This window comes from Rhincodon typus, chromosome 38, assembly GCF_021869965.1.
Source record: "Rhincodon typus isolate 14 chromosome 38, sRhiTyp1.1, whole genome shotgun sequence".
Taxonomy (NCBI): Eukaryota; Metazoa; Chordata; class Chondrichthyes; order Orectolobiformes; family Rhincodontidae; genus Rhincodon; species Rhincodon typus.
Window position 1 is genome coordinate 6527806 of NC_063369.1, and position 15845 is coordinate 6543650.

Here is a 15845-nt window from a genome sequence, read left to right on the forward strand (position 1 = left end):
ACAGTCATCAATGTAACGGAGGAAGAGGTGGGGTTTAGGGCCGGTGTAGGTACGGAAGAGGGATTGTTCCACGTAACCATTATGTTAAGTTTTGATATCTACGCAGTATGGACGCAGTAAGGAATAAGAGAATAGGGGAGGTGTGAGCAATTGCTGTTGATGTCAAGGGAAAATTTGACGAACGTGGCATTAAAGAGCCTGAGTGGGAGTCAGTGGGAACACTCTGTGCTGCTTGGAGTCATTCCTGGCACAAAGGAAAATCGTTGTGGTTGTTGGTCAGTCATCTCAGCTCCAGGACTTTTCTACAGTAGTTTCTCGAGGTAGATATTTCCTAATTAACCCTGTTCAGCAACAACATTATGCACGATGGGACTTGAACCAAGACCTCCTGATGCTGAGGTGGGGGCAGTACCACTGCATCACAACAGTCCAAGTTTCTCGGGATAGATAATTTCTAATCAACATGTTCAGAGACGGTATACATACGTCTGGAGTAGGTGGGACTTGAACCTAGGCCTCCAGCTTTCTGTAGTTCTGTAGCTGACATGCATCTTTCACACCAGGCACATCTCCAAATCCATGGTGGAGGAGGGTCTGATCAGTGAAAGGGACCTCCAGACTGAACAATGGCTGGATACAGAGTGCCCCGAGGCAAAACGACTTAAGGTAAGGAGTGTCTACACTTTGTGAGTTGGCAATCGTAGGAACTTTGTCCACTCCTGCAAGGCAACACAGATCTATACAGGATGTTATCAATGGGATAGTGAATGGCATGACTAGTTTGCTGAATTTGACCATCCAGTTTTCAGCTCTGGGACTTGCGTTCTTTTCCAGCTTAGACTGGTGGGACTATATGTATGTGTGTGGGTCGTGGGTGTCGCTGGCTGGGTCAGCATGCATCACCAATCCCAAGTTGCCTTTGAGAAGGTGGTGGTGAGCTGCCTTCGTGAAACATTGCAGACCATGTGCTGTAGGTTGACCCACAATGCCCTTAGGGAGGGAATTCCAGAAGTTGGACCCAATGACACTGAAGGAATGGTGATGTGTTTCCAAGTCAGGATGGTGAGTGATTTGGAGGGGAACTTGCAGGTTGTGGTGTTCCCATGTATCTGCTGCTATTGTCCTGACTCACTATTGTCTCTAACCTGCTATTGTAGTCACAGTATTTATATAGCTCGTCCAATTTCTGGTCAATGGTGGTAATGCTATTGAATGTCAAGGGACAATGGTTAGATTCTCTTTTATTGGAAATTATCATTACCCAGCACTGTGTGCCACTGATGTTTCTTGCCATTTGTCAGCCCAAACCTGGATATGTCCAGGTCTTACTACATTTGGACATGGACTGCTTTATTTAGCACGTCACTCCTTGACTCTGTGTGTGTGTGTGTGTGTATCTCTCTCTTTCAGTCTGCATCTGTCCCTCTGTATCTTTGCTGGTTCTAATCCTACTACTTAAAATGTGATTCAGTTCATTGCTATGGAAATTGGCACAGAATCTGGGACTCCTGTTCAGAAAGGACATTTAGAGTGGAAAAAGGGCAACTGTGTTGGTCAAAGTAGAGAGAACTTTGCAGGTTCCTACAGCTGCTATACCTCCAGACCTCTCTACTCAGTAAACACCAGTACAACTTCCTGGAATCCCTACAGTATGGAAGCAGGCCATTCAGCCCATCACACCAACCCTCCAAACAGCATCCCACCCAGACTCACCCCATTATCGTATCCCTGTAACCCTGCATTTCTCATGGCTAATCCACCTAACTTGCACATCTTTGGACCATGGGAGGAACTGGAGCACCCAGAGGAAACCCACACAGACACAGAGAGAACTTGCAAATTCCACACAGTCCAAGTATGGAATCAAACCCGATTCCTGGCACTGCAAGGCAGCAGTGCTAACCACTGAGCCACTACGTTGCCGTAGTTATTGCATAGACCCGAAACATACGGCAGATACATTATATATAGGAATCTTATTTAACTGGCCTAGGAGGCTTCTTGTGTCACAGTGAAGTATTCCTACCTCTAGGCCAAAAGACCTGGGTTCCTGGGTTTGAGTCCCACATACTCCACATGTGTTTTATAACATACCTGAATAGGGCAATTTAAAACATCTAACTGTCTTAGGAATGACTGGCACTTCTAATAAATATAGCTTGGAAATCTCTCAGCTGCTGTCTTTATGCCTGTACATCTGCTGTAATCTCAGAAATATTTCTGTGTCTCAGTCTGCCACAATTGTTACAGCCATATTGACATTTGAACCCTGACACATTATTTTTCATTTTTTCACCCATTATTCCTTCATCATAATCCTATCTTTCTGAGTTGTCCCATTTTTAGACTCATTCATTGTGCTGTTGCATGATCTATGACAATGTTCTTGGGAGACATTAGAGAATGGACTGACACTACTCCTCGATTTCTATGTTATCCCGAGTGAGAGCTGGACCCTTTCTATCTATGTATTTTCTTGTTTGGTAACAGAGCCTAGACTAAGATGTCACAGTGTCATCTGAGGTAAGGGGCTGGGGTCACTAGTCCATTTAAAACTAAAATTTCAAAGCACTTTCTCACAGAAATGATATTTAGAATTCTTCCTCGAAAAAGTCTGAGTGTTCAGACAATTGAAATTTTCAAGGCTTCTTGGTATATTTTTGTCGGGTAAGGTTATCCAAGGGTTCGAGTTCAAAAATAATTAACTGGATGTGGGGTACAAACAAGCCCTGAACTGAATGAATGGCAGAGCATACTCATTGGGCTTAATGGCCTATTGCTGTTTGCTATGACAGTAGAGCTCTAGAAAATGGGGAAGACTATCAAATATCATACTTTTTAAAAAATTCATTCACAGGATATGGCATTGCCGGACATTCCCAGCATTTATTACTCCATCCCTACTTGTCCAGAGTCAACCACATTGCTGTAGACTGGAGTCACATGTAGGTCAGTCCAGGTAAAGACAGTAGTTTCCTTCCCTAAAGGACTTTGGTGATCCAGCTGGGTTTTTGACAGTCAACAACAGTTTTATAGTCATCATTAGGCTCTTAATTATAGATTTATTTTATTGAATTTGAATTCCACTGTGTCAAGATTCAAACTTGAGCCTCCAGAACATTAATGGGATTAATAGTCCAGCGATAATATCACTAGGCCATTCCCTCCATTCAGCCTGAATCTCTCCTGTATTTTTACATATAGTGCTTCACCTTTCCTCAATGTTTTTGGCAGTGCCCAGAGGCAGGGTATTTGCTCAGTGCGAACAAAGGTACAGTATTTGAAGCTTTCTCTTTGGGTTAAAGATAGCTGTCAGTGTTACATTCAACTTGAGTCCAAGAATGGACCTCCTGTACACCTCTATTAACCTGCAACTCTGACACATTCCTCAGGTGGAGGAGCCAACCTTACTGTCAGACAATGAAGATGCTGTTGATTGTCGGCAATGGACACAGCACCACCTAGCAGCAGCAGACATCCGAATGCCACCTTCCATGGCCCTAACCCCGCCTCAGGGAGAGTTTGATACTGATTGCATGGATGTGAATGTGCGCGGCCCAGGTACTTGTCCTGTAGAATCAAGAACAGCAGGTAGACTTATTCCACTAAAAGGAGCTTCCCAGTAATGTGCTGGTGAAATACATTGTATTTCATTCATCAAACAGAGCCAAGGCTTCTCATTTTCAATTTCAGCTTCACCTGCTTACATAGCAGCACTGGTCAAAGGCTTAGTTTTCTACCTGCGTCTATGGTTAGAAATGGCATATAACTCAGAGAGACTGATATGCAGCACACAGTGAGGGCTCTAGGGGTGGTCTAATGTGGAGCAGTGAGTTGCAGAAGAATATGGGGACCTCAGGGCCTACCGGTCATCTGGTGATGATGTAGGAGTAATAAAAGTGACATTTCTTCCTCTTCACCGAGTGCAAGACTAGATCAGTCAGGAATTAAAGTGTATGGCTTAATATCAATAAAGAACCTGTTTGCTCAAAGAGAAATTAGAATGTGGGAATTAATATGGAGTTATTGAGGTAAACAACATAGAAACCTCTAAGAGATGCTAATTATTCCCCGTGGCAGCATCTTGACCAATCAGCATTTTTCTCTCCTGTAGTATACATTGTTGCTTCCCTTTGAAATTGACATTCTTGCATCTGCCCTGATGAGTGCAAGATGTAAGGCTTTGACAGCAATTTTTCAGCAACCCCCAATGCCAGTTATATTTGAGGGAGAAAGGAAGGGAATGATATGTCAATAGGTTTTAGATGTTGGGTGGGAGAAGGCAATGTGGAAATAAAGTCAGCATGGACAAGTTGGGCCGAATGGCCTGTTTCTGTACTGTGTATTGCTGTGAAACCTGGAGTTATCTGGGACATCACATTTTATAGTAAATCTCAAACCTCTTCAAGAATAAAACGCTGAAATGGGGAAGCTGTTGAGTTGATAATTAATCCCTGTGTTTTAGATGGTTTCACCCCGCTGATGCTGGCCTCTTACTGTGGGGGAGGACTGGACACAGGCCTGACTGAGGAAGAAGAGCAGGAGGACTCATCTGCCAACATCATCTCGGACCTGATATACCAGGGGGCCAACCTCTGCGCACAGACAGACCGAACCGGAGAGACTGCCCTTCACCTGGCTGCCCGTTACGCAAGGGCAGATGCCGCCAAGCGACTCCTCGATGCTGGTGCCGATGCCAATGCTCAGGACAACACGGGGCGCACGCCTCTCCATGCTGCAGTCGCTGCTGATGCTCAAGGAGTCTTCCAGGTAAAGTACTTAGCAGCTTCTTTTACAGAATGTGGATTTCACTGGCTAAGCCAGCATTTTTTGCCCATCTGCAGTGCGCTGGAGAAGATGGTGGTGAGCTTCTTGCTGAACCACTGCTGTCCTTAGGGTATGGGGGAACTTCATGGTGTCTTTAGGAAGGGAGTTCCAAGATTTTGACCCAGCAAGAGCGAAGGAACGGCAAATGATTTCCAGTTGTGAGTGGCTTGGAAGGGAATTTACAGGGGTTGCAGCTCCTGTGCATCTGCTGCCTTGCTCTGCCGTGGGTTTGGAAATTGCTGTCGAAGAGCGCTTGCCAGTTGTTGCTGTGGTGCATCGTGTATGTGATACAAACATGTTCCACTGTGCATCAGTTGTGAATGAAGCAAATATTTAATGTGGTGTATTGGCTACTTCGATCTAAACCATTGTCCTTGCTGAAGTCAGCACTTGTGTCATTCACTCATGCATCTGAAAGCAACACGCTGGTGTTCATTATTACTCTGTGCTACTGACTCAGATGTTTTCCAATGCACCATCAGTAATTACTCCTGTCAGTACCACTGAGGATGTACAGCATGCTGTCAGTCATGCATTAATCACTTGCAGACAGCATGATATTCATAAAATAATGACAATGCAATCACATAAACAAGTTGCCCGGTGAATGATATACAGCTAAGAATCTTTTACTCAAAAAGCCCCTGATTAGCGTTACCCATAATTCCTTCCCACATATTATTCTGTAGTTAATCACAGGAACTTGAAAAGGCCACTCAGCCCCTAGACTCTTTTCCACAGCCTCACAATTATCCAATTAATCAAAACTTTCAGTATATTTCTAGCTGTAGTTTGCTCCTTGATTTCCACTCTTCTATGTAGTACATAGTCTGGGATGTTTGGGACAAATCCTCCCTGAATTTTTGAATTTTCTGGGTTATTTGAATACCTAACCACAAGTGTATGAACCAGAACACTGTAAATATAACCCGAAGCATAAAATAATGATAAAACATTACAAAGCACTAATAAAAGAAAGTTTTCCTTATCCAAATACTGTATCGCCCATGGTTTCTGATCCCAAAGAACTGCACTAAAATTATGCCATGTAGTGCATGTGTCTGTTCAAAACGTTTCTAGCTGACTGATGTTTCCAAAGAGTAGATTTACAAACTGGAGGGGCCACAGTGTGGTCATCTCAACAGGCTTTTCCAATTTGTATGCCATTCCTTTGGTATTTGTTGTTGTTCAAAACATGCAACAACTGAATCCCCCATTAAATTTCAGCTTGAAAACCACCCTTGTCTCCCCAGCTAATACGGTGAAACCATTTTGTGAGGAGCCATGTAAATGTGTCACTCGGACCCAAGGGGATTTCTGTTCAAATTTGTTGCTGCAATTACCGATTAGAAAGTTTGAATTTTGTGGCCATACCAAGGATGATCTCTGTCTTGTTCCCTCTCCATCAGATACTGATAAGAAATAGAGCCACAGACCTGGATGCGCGAATGGCTGATGGTTCCACTGCTCTTATTCTTGCTGCCCGTCTTGCAGTGGAAGGAATGGTCGAGGAACTAATAGCGTGTCATGCTGATGTCAATGCTGTCGATGAGATTGGTACGTTTGAGACCATCAGGGTTGTACACCAAGGCATCTACTTGAGCTATAATCCAAGACCACTGGGTGAAATATCCATCCATGTCGACAGTAACTTGTTATGTAGTGATACACTAAGTGGAACAGGAAGGTCCAGCACAGCTTTACAGGAGCAATCATCAGACAGAGTTTACCACTAAGCTTCATAAGGAGATATTAGGACCTGTACCCAAAGCTTGGTTCAGTAGTTGCATATGCCAAAGTGAGAGGCAGAGGGGTTTAAGGAGGGGAGTTCCAGGCCTTATGACCTGAAAGCACGGCCACCAGTAGTGGAGGGAGGCAAATCGAGAACATGCAAGGGGTCAAAGTTGGAGGAATACAGAGGTCTCTAAGGTTATAGGGCTTTGAAGATTACCAAAGTAAGGGAGAGCTTGATTGTGGAAGGGTTTGAAAATACATATGAGAATTTTAAAATTGAGGCTTTGCTGGACCGACAGCAGGGTAGTTCAGCAAACACTGGGGTGATGATGGGTTAATGGTGCTTGGAGTAAGTTAGCATATGAACAGCAGAGTTTTGAATGACCCCCTGGAGGGAAGTAGTTGGGAGACTGGCCAGGAGAGCATTCCACTCTCGTTGTTTCTGGTGTTGTCATGTGCCCTCCCACAAAGCTGGTTTCTTCTACTGGGGGATAAACCGTCTGACCTTCGCTTACATTCTTAACCGCAGCAAAGAGGTGAACCATTGTAAGTAACTGTTGTGTTTAATCTGGATATTTAGGTAAATCGGCCTTGCATTGGGCTGCAGCAGTGAACAATGTTGATGCTACTGTGGTCTTGCTGAAGAATGGCGCCAACAAGGATATGCAGGACAGTAAGGTAAGGAAAAGAATATGATCCTTCTCCACAATATCGGAGACACTCTGTCAGTTCTTCAATTCTGGCTCCATAAACAGATAGGTTGAAATCGAAAAGCCAAAACCGAATTCCAAATGCTTGCATTTCCTGCCAGACAGACAAAATGGGCATGTTATCCAGTCCCAGCCTCAACCAGTGCAACTATCTACCCAGCTGCCTGAGCCATTGGCCCATTGGTGACCCGGAGATATTTATTTCTTTCTATTAAATGCCCAGACTTTGATTCTTCCCCTTGATTATCAAGAAGCTCATGTGGAAATTGTGAGTGCTTAACTCAACTGGCTACTCTTCAAGTTTGTCTGTGAGATGTGAGTGAAGCTAGTTGAGCATTTATTTACCGTCCCTGTGATGGATCTTCTCAAGTGACCAACTAACTCAGTCACAGGGTATTAGTTTGCTTGACCACCCCCTGAGAGACTTGGGGATGGCAGAATCCCTTCATGTCCGTCAACAACATTAACAAACCGGTCAGGTCTCTTCACTCTTTCGCTATCAGTCAACAGTGCGATTTTGTTTTGAATCCTCAAACCAGGCAGCTAATAACCAGCTTTCCCCAAAATTGGTTTCATCATTTTCCATGGTTAGATGACGAACTCACAACCTGTGGGTTTCTAGATCAGCCCCATGATCACCTCATAACTATTTCTCATTGTTATAGAATAGAACTTTTTTTAATAGAATCCCTACAGTGTGGAAACAGACCCTTCGGCCTAACAAATCCACACCGAGCCATAGAGCATCCCACCCAGACTCATTTCCCTATAATCCACCTAATCTACACATCCCTGAACACTATGGGCAATTCAGCACAGCCAATCCACCTAGCATGCACATCTTCGGACTGTGGGATGAAACCGGAGCACCTGGAGGAAACCCACCCACGGGGAGAATGTGCAAACTGCACGCAGACAGTTGCCCGAGGGTGGAATCGAACCTGGGTCCCTGGCGCTGTGAGGCAGCATGGCTAACCACTGAGCCACCTTGCTGCCCATTATATTGCACCTTAGGAGCATAGGGACAAGAGGAGGCCCTCCCAATAAACCTGCTCACGATTTTGTTGGATTCCAGCTAATTTGTATCTTAATCCAGTGTATCAGCTTTGATTCTGTATTCCTTAATACATTGCTTAACAAACATCTGCCAATTGTGATTATGGATATTTTAATAGCCTCACCAGGTTCTTAGAGGAATGACATCCTGATTTCTGTTATCTTTCACGTGAAAAAGAACTTCCTGACATGAGTCTCTTGTTCCGAAACCTCCTGACATCTATCTTATAAATTTCTTTAGTCATTTGAATACTCCTTACTGCTCTAGGGAATCTAGGCCTAGTGTATCTCTTCTGCCCACACCTTTGAACCTTTCAGCTCTGGCATCGTTCTAGCAATTGTTATTGGCAAGGTCCATTTGACTCTGGTTTGAAGTGATGAGATTCTTTGACATTTTTTCTTACGATAAGGTAACTGTATTTTCCAGGAGGAGACGCCACTCTTTCTAGCTGCCCGGGAGGGAAGCTTTGAAGCTGCCAAGATGTTGTTGGATCACTTTGCCAACCGGGACATTACAGACCACATGGACCGCTTGCCACGGGACATTGCACAGGAGCGGATGCATCATGACATTGTGCAGCTGCTGGATGAGTACAACGCTGTACGGAGCCCTCAAGGGCAAGGTGGACACATGGGCAGCCATTCAATGTCCCCCCTCATGTGCCCACCAAACAGTTACATGACTAACTTAAAGCAAACTCCCCAGGGAAAGAAAGCAAGGAGGCCCAGCTCCAAGAATTCAGGCTCTGGGAATAATAGCAACTTGACCAAGGACTCAAAGGAACCGAAAACGAGGAACAAAAAATTGAGTCTGGATTGCCAAGCGTCCCTCATGGAAAGCTCGGTGACATTGTCTCCAGTAGACTCATTGGATTCGCCGCGTGCCTACATAACTAACCCTACGTCTCCAGTCATGACGTCCTCTGGGATCCTGCATCCTGCGGGATCCTTGTCTGTGCTCGCCAACCCCCCAGTGAATGGTATTCTGGAAGGTCCCTTCACTGTCTCCTTGGCCAGACTTGGTGATCTTGGAGATGCTGCTCAGAACACTGCCATTTTATCCAGGAACCACATGCAGCCTCGTCTGTCAATGTCACAAGTCACTGGCCAACCCAACTGCCTCCTTAATGCCAGTGGCCTTGGTGTTAATGTTGGCATGGTGAGCCCCATCACCACTGTACCCTTTGAATGGCAAACGAGGATTCCCAGCTCACAGTGCAACTCGGTAATCAGCGTTGTGCAGCAGACCGCTGGGTCACATGCCAACTTGCACCAGCCGAGTCAAGTCCTACAGCATGGCTTGGTGCTGCAGAGCCACATGTCCATGGGGAATGGACCTCAAATGATCAATCAGCAGAGTCCAGTCAAGCCCCAAAACCCAGTTGAGCAGCAGGCAATCTCTCAAGCCCCGCAAGTACAGCAGAGGTGCACTCCTTCCACCACCAGCCACTCCATTCAGCAGAGCTTGCTGAGAAGCGAGATGGCGCGATTGCCAGACCACTGCAACCAGTCGATTTCTCCTCAGGAAGCCCAGCCTCCGCAAGCCAACGTACCGCCATTTTACAAGCAGCACAGCAACGCTGCCACCGAGGACTACCTGACTCCCTCCTCCAAACACAGCTACACATCAGGCCATGACAACACGCCCAAGCATTACCTCCACCTGAAGAATGAGCACCCTTACCTGACACCATCCCCAGAGTCACCCGAACAGTGGTCCAGCCCATCTCCACATTCCATGTCTGATTGGTCAGACTCTACCCCCAGCCCGGCCATAATTGGACATCAAGCTCAAATGCAGCACATGACTGAACAAGCAACCAAAATGCAAGTTTTTGCGTAAAGTACATCATTTGTTCTTTTTAAAAAACAAGAGACGTCTCTATAGGATATTAGGACCTGGGCTATTATTATCTTTGTTACTGTTCCTCCTTTCATCATCTTAAAGTAACAGGAGCCAGCTCTGTCGTCATCTTGGCTGGATCTGCAATGGAGGTCACCTCTTGGTTTCGAATTTCAAAGGAAAGATTTTGTTTTTTCTTTTTTCAGAAAGAATGGTGAGAAGGAAGGTGTTCAATTTGATCCTGTCTCACGATGGTCACTGCCTTTACCATGTGTTTGTGAATCAGCAAGGGCTGCTTGGTAAACCATGGAGCCTGTTACGTTTTATATGTTCCAGCCCTCTTCAGATATATGTGTCACTGAGCATTAAAAGCCTTCTCTTCTTCCCCTCCAAAGTACTGGACTTCACCTGCCTCTTGCTGGTTTGACCAATGCTGGGGATTCTGGGTGAACCTTTGTACCTTCAGTTTTGCCAGATTTTTGGCTGGGAGTGCCACCACCAGCCAATGAGGATCCTGGGAAATTACCTCAGCAGAATTTGGACAGGAGGACACAGATGCTGCCTTTACTGAGTACGGTGTACTCCACACTACATTAACTTAGGCTGTTACAGTAAGTTCCATCTCTCTGGGACTCCAACATGGCCTGAAGGCTTTCATCTGCAATCAGTAACCATTCCAGAATAACTGGCACTAATTACACCTTCCCCCCCGCCCCCTCCAGCCCAAGGAGATAGTGTTTCAAGCAACACAAAAGTTATAAAAGACTTGTCCGAACCATTGAAGCCTCAAGTGTAGGGACATCCTATCATTTCATTATATATAAAGTGATTAATATGGGATTTTTAAATACAATTTCTTTCTCTCATGCTGTTTGTTTTAATCCTGAATAAGCTTTTCTAAAACTTACTGCCACTGGAAATTGCGATGCTGCCAAGAATATCATTATATGTTATTTAACTGTTTCAAGGTTCAAAGGAACACTGTTGTTTGTTTTTGTAATCGAGTTCTTCCGCTACAGGATGGAAGCCTGAGAGATGCTTCCGAGAATTCTTCACATGTCGTAGAAATGGCAGAGTGCATGTCAAGGCTCTGCTTCAAAACCTAACCCAATCTAAGCAGAGAGTAGCAGAACAAAGCTCACTCGATCAGCCAGTTTAAACTTGTCTAGGCTGACATCAAGACAGCTCCCTGATTACTTCACTTATTCCCCATGCCTCAAAATGTCAACCGGTTTACAGGTTCATGCATGCCTTGATGCAGAGCTCCTGCATCATGTTACTCTTAATTTATATTGTAATTTCTTTTCTTTTTTTTTAAAGAAAATGAGAAATGTCAAAATGTCTATACTTTTTAATTGGATATAATTTGTTGAAAGGTCATGTTGATAATTGCTCTATAAGAGAAATTGACTGATTAGTACCAATTAGTAATTATGAAGCCTGTTTAAAAATTAGCTCAATAACTAGGCATTAAGCAGATACTCAGTGAGAGTGAATCAATTGTGTCTTTGAAGATTTAAGATTTGGCTGAAGTTTACTGATCAGAGAAAATTGTTCTGGGCACTTGTTCATTCAGGACCAGAGCCCTACAGTCACAGGTAGAGCCTTGGAAATGGGCTATACCGAACTTTTCTCAGGCAGGAACTTGAGTTCCAACTATAGCCAAATCAGTTTAGATTTCTGAAGTCTTTGTAAGTCAGTCCACTTGAGCCCAGTGGCTGATATTACAACAGCTAACACCTAAATCTAAAATAAAAGCACAAAGTGCAGGCATAATTCAGCTAGTCTGGAAGCATCAGTGGAGACCAAAACAAAGTTAGCATTTCCAGTCTGGTAATCTGCCTGTGTTTTTTTAAAGTCCTATTTTAATAACTTGCTACAGTTAGCAACAGGATTACAGACACCTCATCTTTTTTGAAGTGGAGGATCACTCCTGAACCTGATGATGCCCAGCATTGAAAACCAGTGTTCAGTTTCACTGCCAGTTTTGTAGTCCTTCCCTCACGCCAATCACATCGAGGGCCATTTTCACCAAGAGACAACATGGTGCCAATGATATCATGTGCCACAGAGCTCTCAGAAGTAACCTTAGGTAAAGAGAAGTGGCTACAATTGTTCAAAACAATAGACGTTGCAGTTTCCCTATTTCCAGGTACAAGTGCCCTTCAGATAGCAATTGTCAATGGAGTATGGGTCAAAAGAGATTGCATAGTTTCTGACTGAGAAGAGTATTGTAGGACCAGCCATTTCAAGATGTTAACAGAATGTGGACATAATTACTGAAGAGGTTTTAATTTTTGAGTATTTTTATTTTCTCTTCATCTTCCCCCACCCCATGCTATCTCTGCACTATGTCCAATGACCTAAAGGAATAACACCTCAGATATTGGTCAGATGAGATGCGTTTCACAGCACGTTCAAAGGTTCCCAATTCTGGTTGGAGGTATTCCTGGAGGTGCCACCTCATGTGACCTCCCAAAGCGCCCCACCCACTCTCCTGCCATTGATCACAGCACATTCCTACTCTCAGGGTGCATCACTTTTGACACCCATCGGGAAACTCTTTCTGCTCACTGATTATTTAACTGTTTGTTAGCCAATCCCTTGCTTATTTCTTGAGACATTTACAGGTAAAAACAAAGTTGAAAATATGAGAGAAAAATGTCTTTTGTTTTCTTTTTCATAACGCTCATTGGGATTTTCTCTGCTTTGCTCACCAAGTATCCTGGAGTTAGCCTTTAATATCTGGCTATTCCAGGATGGTCCTCAATAGCTGACAATTCTAAGTTTGCACTGCTCACTCGCCTTGTATTTACTGCAAGAAGATATTGAAAAAATGTCACAAACTGCAACAATGCAGCATCAAACCCTGAGATTAAATGATCTCAAGTTCCTGGGACCAGCAAAGACTCAAGAGGACCCTTAGCAACTGAAGAGGATTTGTTTCTCTGTGTTGCTCATCTTCCTCTCCAGGTGTGCAGCTATGTTTGGTTTTTCCAGCGCTGATTTAGTTAGAAAAGGGAAACTTGAAGAAGACACGAGTTCAGTGGTTCAATTGCGTCACATTAGAACACCTATACATTTAATGGACTTGCCACTATTTCTAAATACAATGCAGGAATGAAAATAACTGGACCTCTTCAGTTAGACCAATGCAAAATACAAATGATGACAGAGTTTATCGTCTATTTGGTAAGAAGATCAGGCTTATTCTAATTTACATGTCGCATGCTTGTTGGGTAAGCAAGGATAAAATCTTCCACTGCCTCACATTCCCTTCCTTAGATCAGGGAGCAATATTTGTAACCTGCTCTCTCCATCTGTTTTAAGAACAAAAGGATCTTCACTAGATCCAATAGCCATTCTTTAGCAGCCTGAACCTCAAGGTGTGGAGTCAGAAAGCCAGTCTTGAAATGAATGGATCAAAAATCAAAATTTTTATTCAAGTACTTGAGAGGTGCATTGAGCATTGCACTTGTCCCTTTAGAAGAATTTGACTTCTGGGGAGTGCGAGGCAGTCAATGCCTTTGGTTGGTAGGTGGAAATCTTCCCTCTCCTCTCCCAAGCCTGTTTCACATCTTATGATTCATGGGTCAGCCTTACCCATCTTCAAACCTGCCCCCTGTCTGAGATGAATGGTATTTATGTACAAATATTGGAGGTGGGGAAGAAGCAGTTACTCACATTTTGCTTGGCCCCTGAAGGAGAATGCAGACTTGTCATTATGGTCAGCTCTGTTGTTATCAAGATTCATTGCAAGCCTTAATCACTTCATCACACACTGAGGAGAGGCCAGAATTGGACCTTGTATATTTTTTAAGAAAAATGTCTGATTTTTATTTTATAAATCACCCTGTAGCCCATTCCCAAAGCCCCAGACAGTTGGTTATCGGGGCTTGTGGGTTCAGGAGAGAAGAGGTAGGTGTTAAACCTAGAGAAGGAATTAAGTTTCACGTGGCAAGTTGGGAAAAGGTGGAGTGGAGGGGTGAGGGTGGGAGGGAGGCGGGGGGTGGGATAGTGGGTCAGGTGATAGGCCGAGTGGGAGGGTGGGCGGGCAGGCAGGAAAAGTGGGGTTACAAGTGACGAGTCTGGGTGGGGTAAGGGTAATGGGGTACAGATAGGGAGTCGTGGAGCAAAGGATGTGAGCATGAGTGGGACATAGGGTTCGGGTAAGTCCTGCATCCTCTGAGGATGTGACAGACGAGGTAATGCTGATTAAAAATCAAGCAAAGATGAAATAGAGGTCTCACACACTGCTTGCAAAAATGAGAGAGCACCCTGTTAGTTTGGCTTATTTCCCTGCCTTATTTGGGACTGAATTTATGAGGGACCTATATATATATTTTATATATTTTTTTCTCAACATTCTTGGTCAGTAGCGCAGCTCGAACAGTAGAATGTACATTTAAAGCATTAACGGTTTTTTTAAAAAAAAGCAAACTGTAAATAAATCAAATTGAAGAACAAAAAAGAGCATTTACTCATTTCAAAAATACTTGTTTGGAATGTTTCATGTACTCAAATAAAAAGCTCCATTTCTTATTTAGTTGTTTATCACAAGGAATTACAGCCAACATACTTGGTTGTTTGTTCTTAGAAGGACTCTTTGTAGACATTTTATAATATTTCAAGCCTTTTTACAAAATTGTAGCTTTAATCTGTACAGAAAAAGAAAAGTATTTTAAGTCACATCTTTTGTATGCAGAAAATAAAGGTTGTGAGGTAAATATACTTCAAAAATAAAGCTGTAGGAAACTACATATTGTGGCTGTCAATTATTTTCTTTACAATAAAACCACATGCTGAGTTGAAGGTTATTTCAGAATGTGGATACCATGTTTTAATGCAAGAAGTTGATTGTGAGTCTGACCAAATATCAATTTTTGCCCCGAAGTAATGAGGTCTGGTGAAGAATATTTTTGAGGTGGGTTTGCATTTGGCCCCACTTTATCTTTCTTCATTTGTTTTTCATTGTGAAGAAGATGAGCCTTACAAAATCTCTTTAAAGCTGGAAAGAGCAGAACAGAGCACATTCAACTTTCTTTCTTATCGTTTGCCACAGTGTATAGTTTATAGGAAAGCAAATGGTCAGGGAGATGATTCCGTGCTGATGCATTAATATGTCTGTACCAAATGTTGAGCATGTTTGTTCCTTTGCCAGTACAAAAATATCTATATAATATTGCCACAGTGCCATCCAGGAAGCATGTTTTCATTGGATCGGGCATTTTTTTATCCTCAAAAACTCAATTACCCTAGAACAGGATGGAAACAGAATCAAGCAAAAGATGGAAATGTCATTTGAAGAGGTCTTCTTGAAACCTGTCCAAGTGTCTCTTGCTTTGCAGGATGTATAGTACTAACACTTGTAAAATCACCAGACCACCAGTGATTTAATTAAATGTCATCCCTTGTCTTTCTTAGGACAAGCAGGGGGTAAATGGGTAACTTTGCAGATGAAAATTTCCTAATTCAAATGTTTGATGGGAGCACAAAAAGAAACTAATTTTCCTCTCCGCGATTGCACCAAAACCCAAGTCCTGAACTGAATTGAACGATTTATTGTCACTTGTATTTAACAAATAAATAATGAAATTTGTAATATGTTGCCATGCTCTGGTGCCATTTTGAGTTACAGAAGGTATTAAGATATAACTAAAATACAACTATGAGCA

The 15845-nt window shown here is 43.3% G+C and overlaps 1 protein-coding gene across 1 annotated transcript in view; it reads left to right on the forward strand.

Moving 5' to 3' along the window:
• The window catches only part of notch3 (notch receptor 3), a 141377-nt gene extending 126449 nt beyond the window's left edge, over positions 1 to 14928 (forward strand). Inside the window, exons 26-31 of the mRNA XM_048617806.1 lie at positions 564 to 666; positions 3393 to 3561; positions 4466 to 4770; positions 6237 to 6384; positions 7142 to 7239; positions 8755 to 14928. Of these exons, the coding sequence (XP_048473763.1) occupies positions 564 to 666; positions 3393 to 3561; positions 4466 to 4770; positions 6237 to 6384; positions 7142 to 7239; positions 8755 to 10170 (2239 nt within the window). The 3' untranslated portion in view covers positions 10171 to 14928. The remainder of the gene's footprint in view (positions 1 to 563; positions 667 to 3392; positions 3562 to 4465; positions 4771 to 6236; positions 6385 to 7141; positions 7240 to 8754) is intronic.
• Positions 14929 to 15845: the final 917 nt, after the last annotated feature.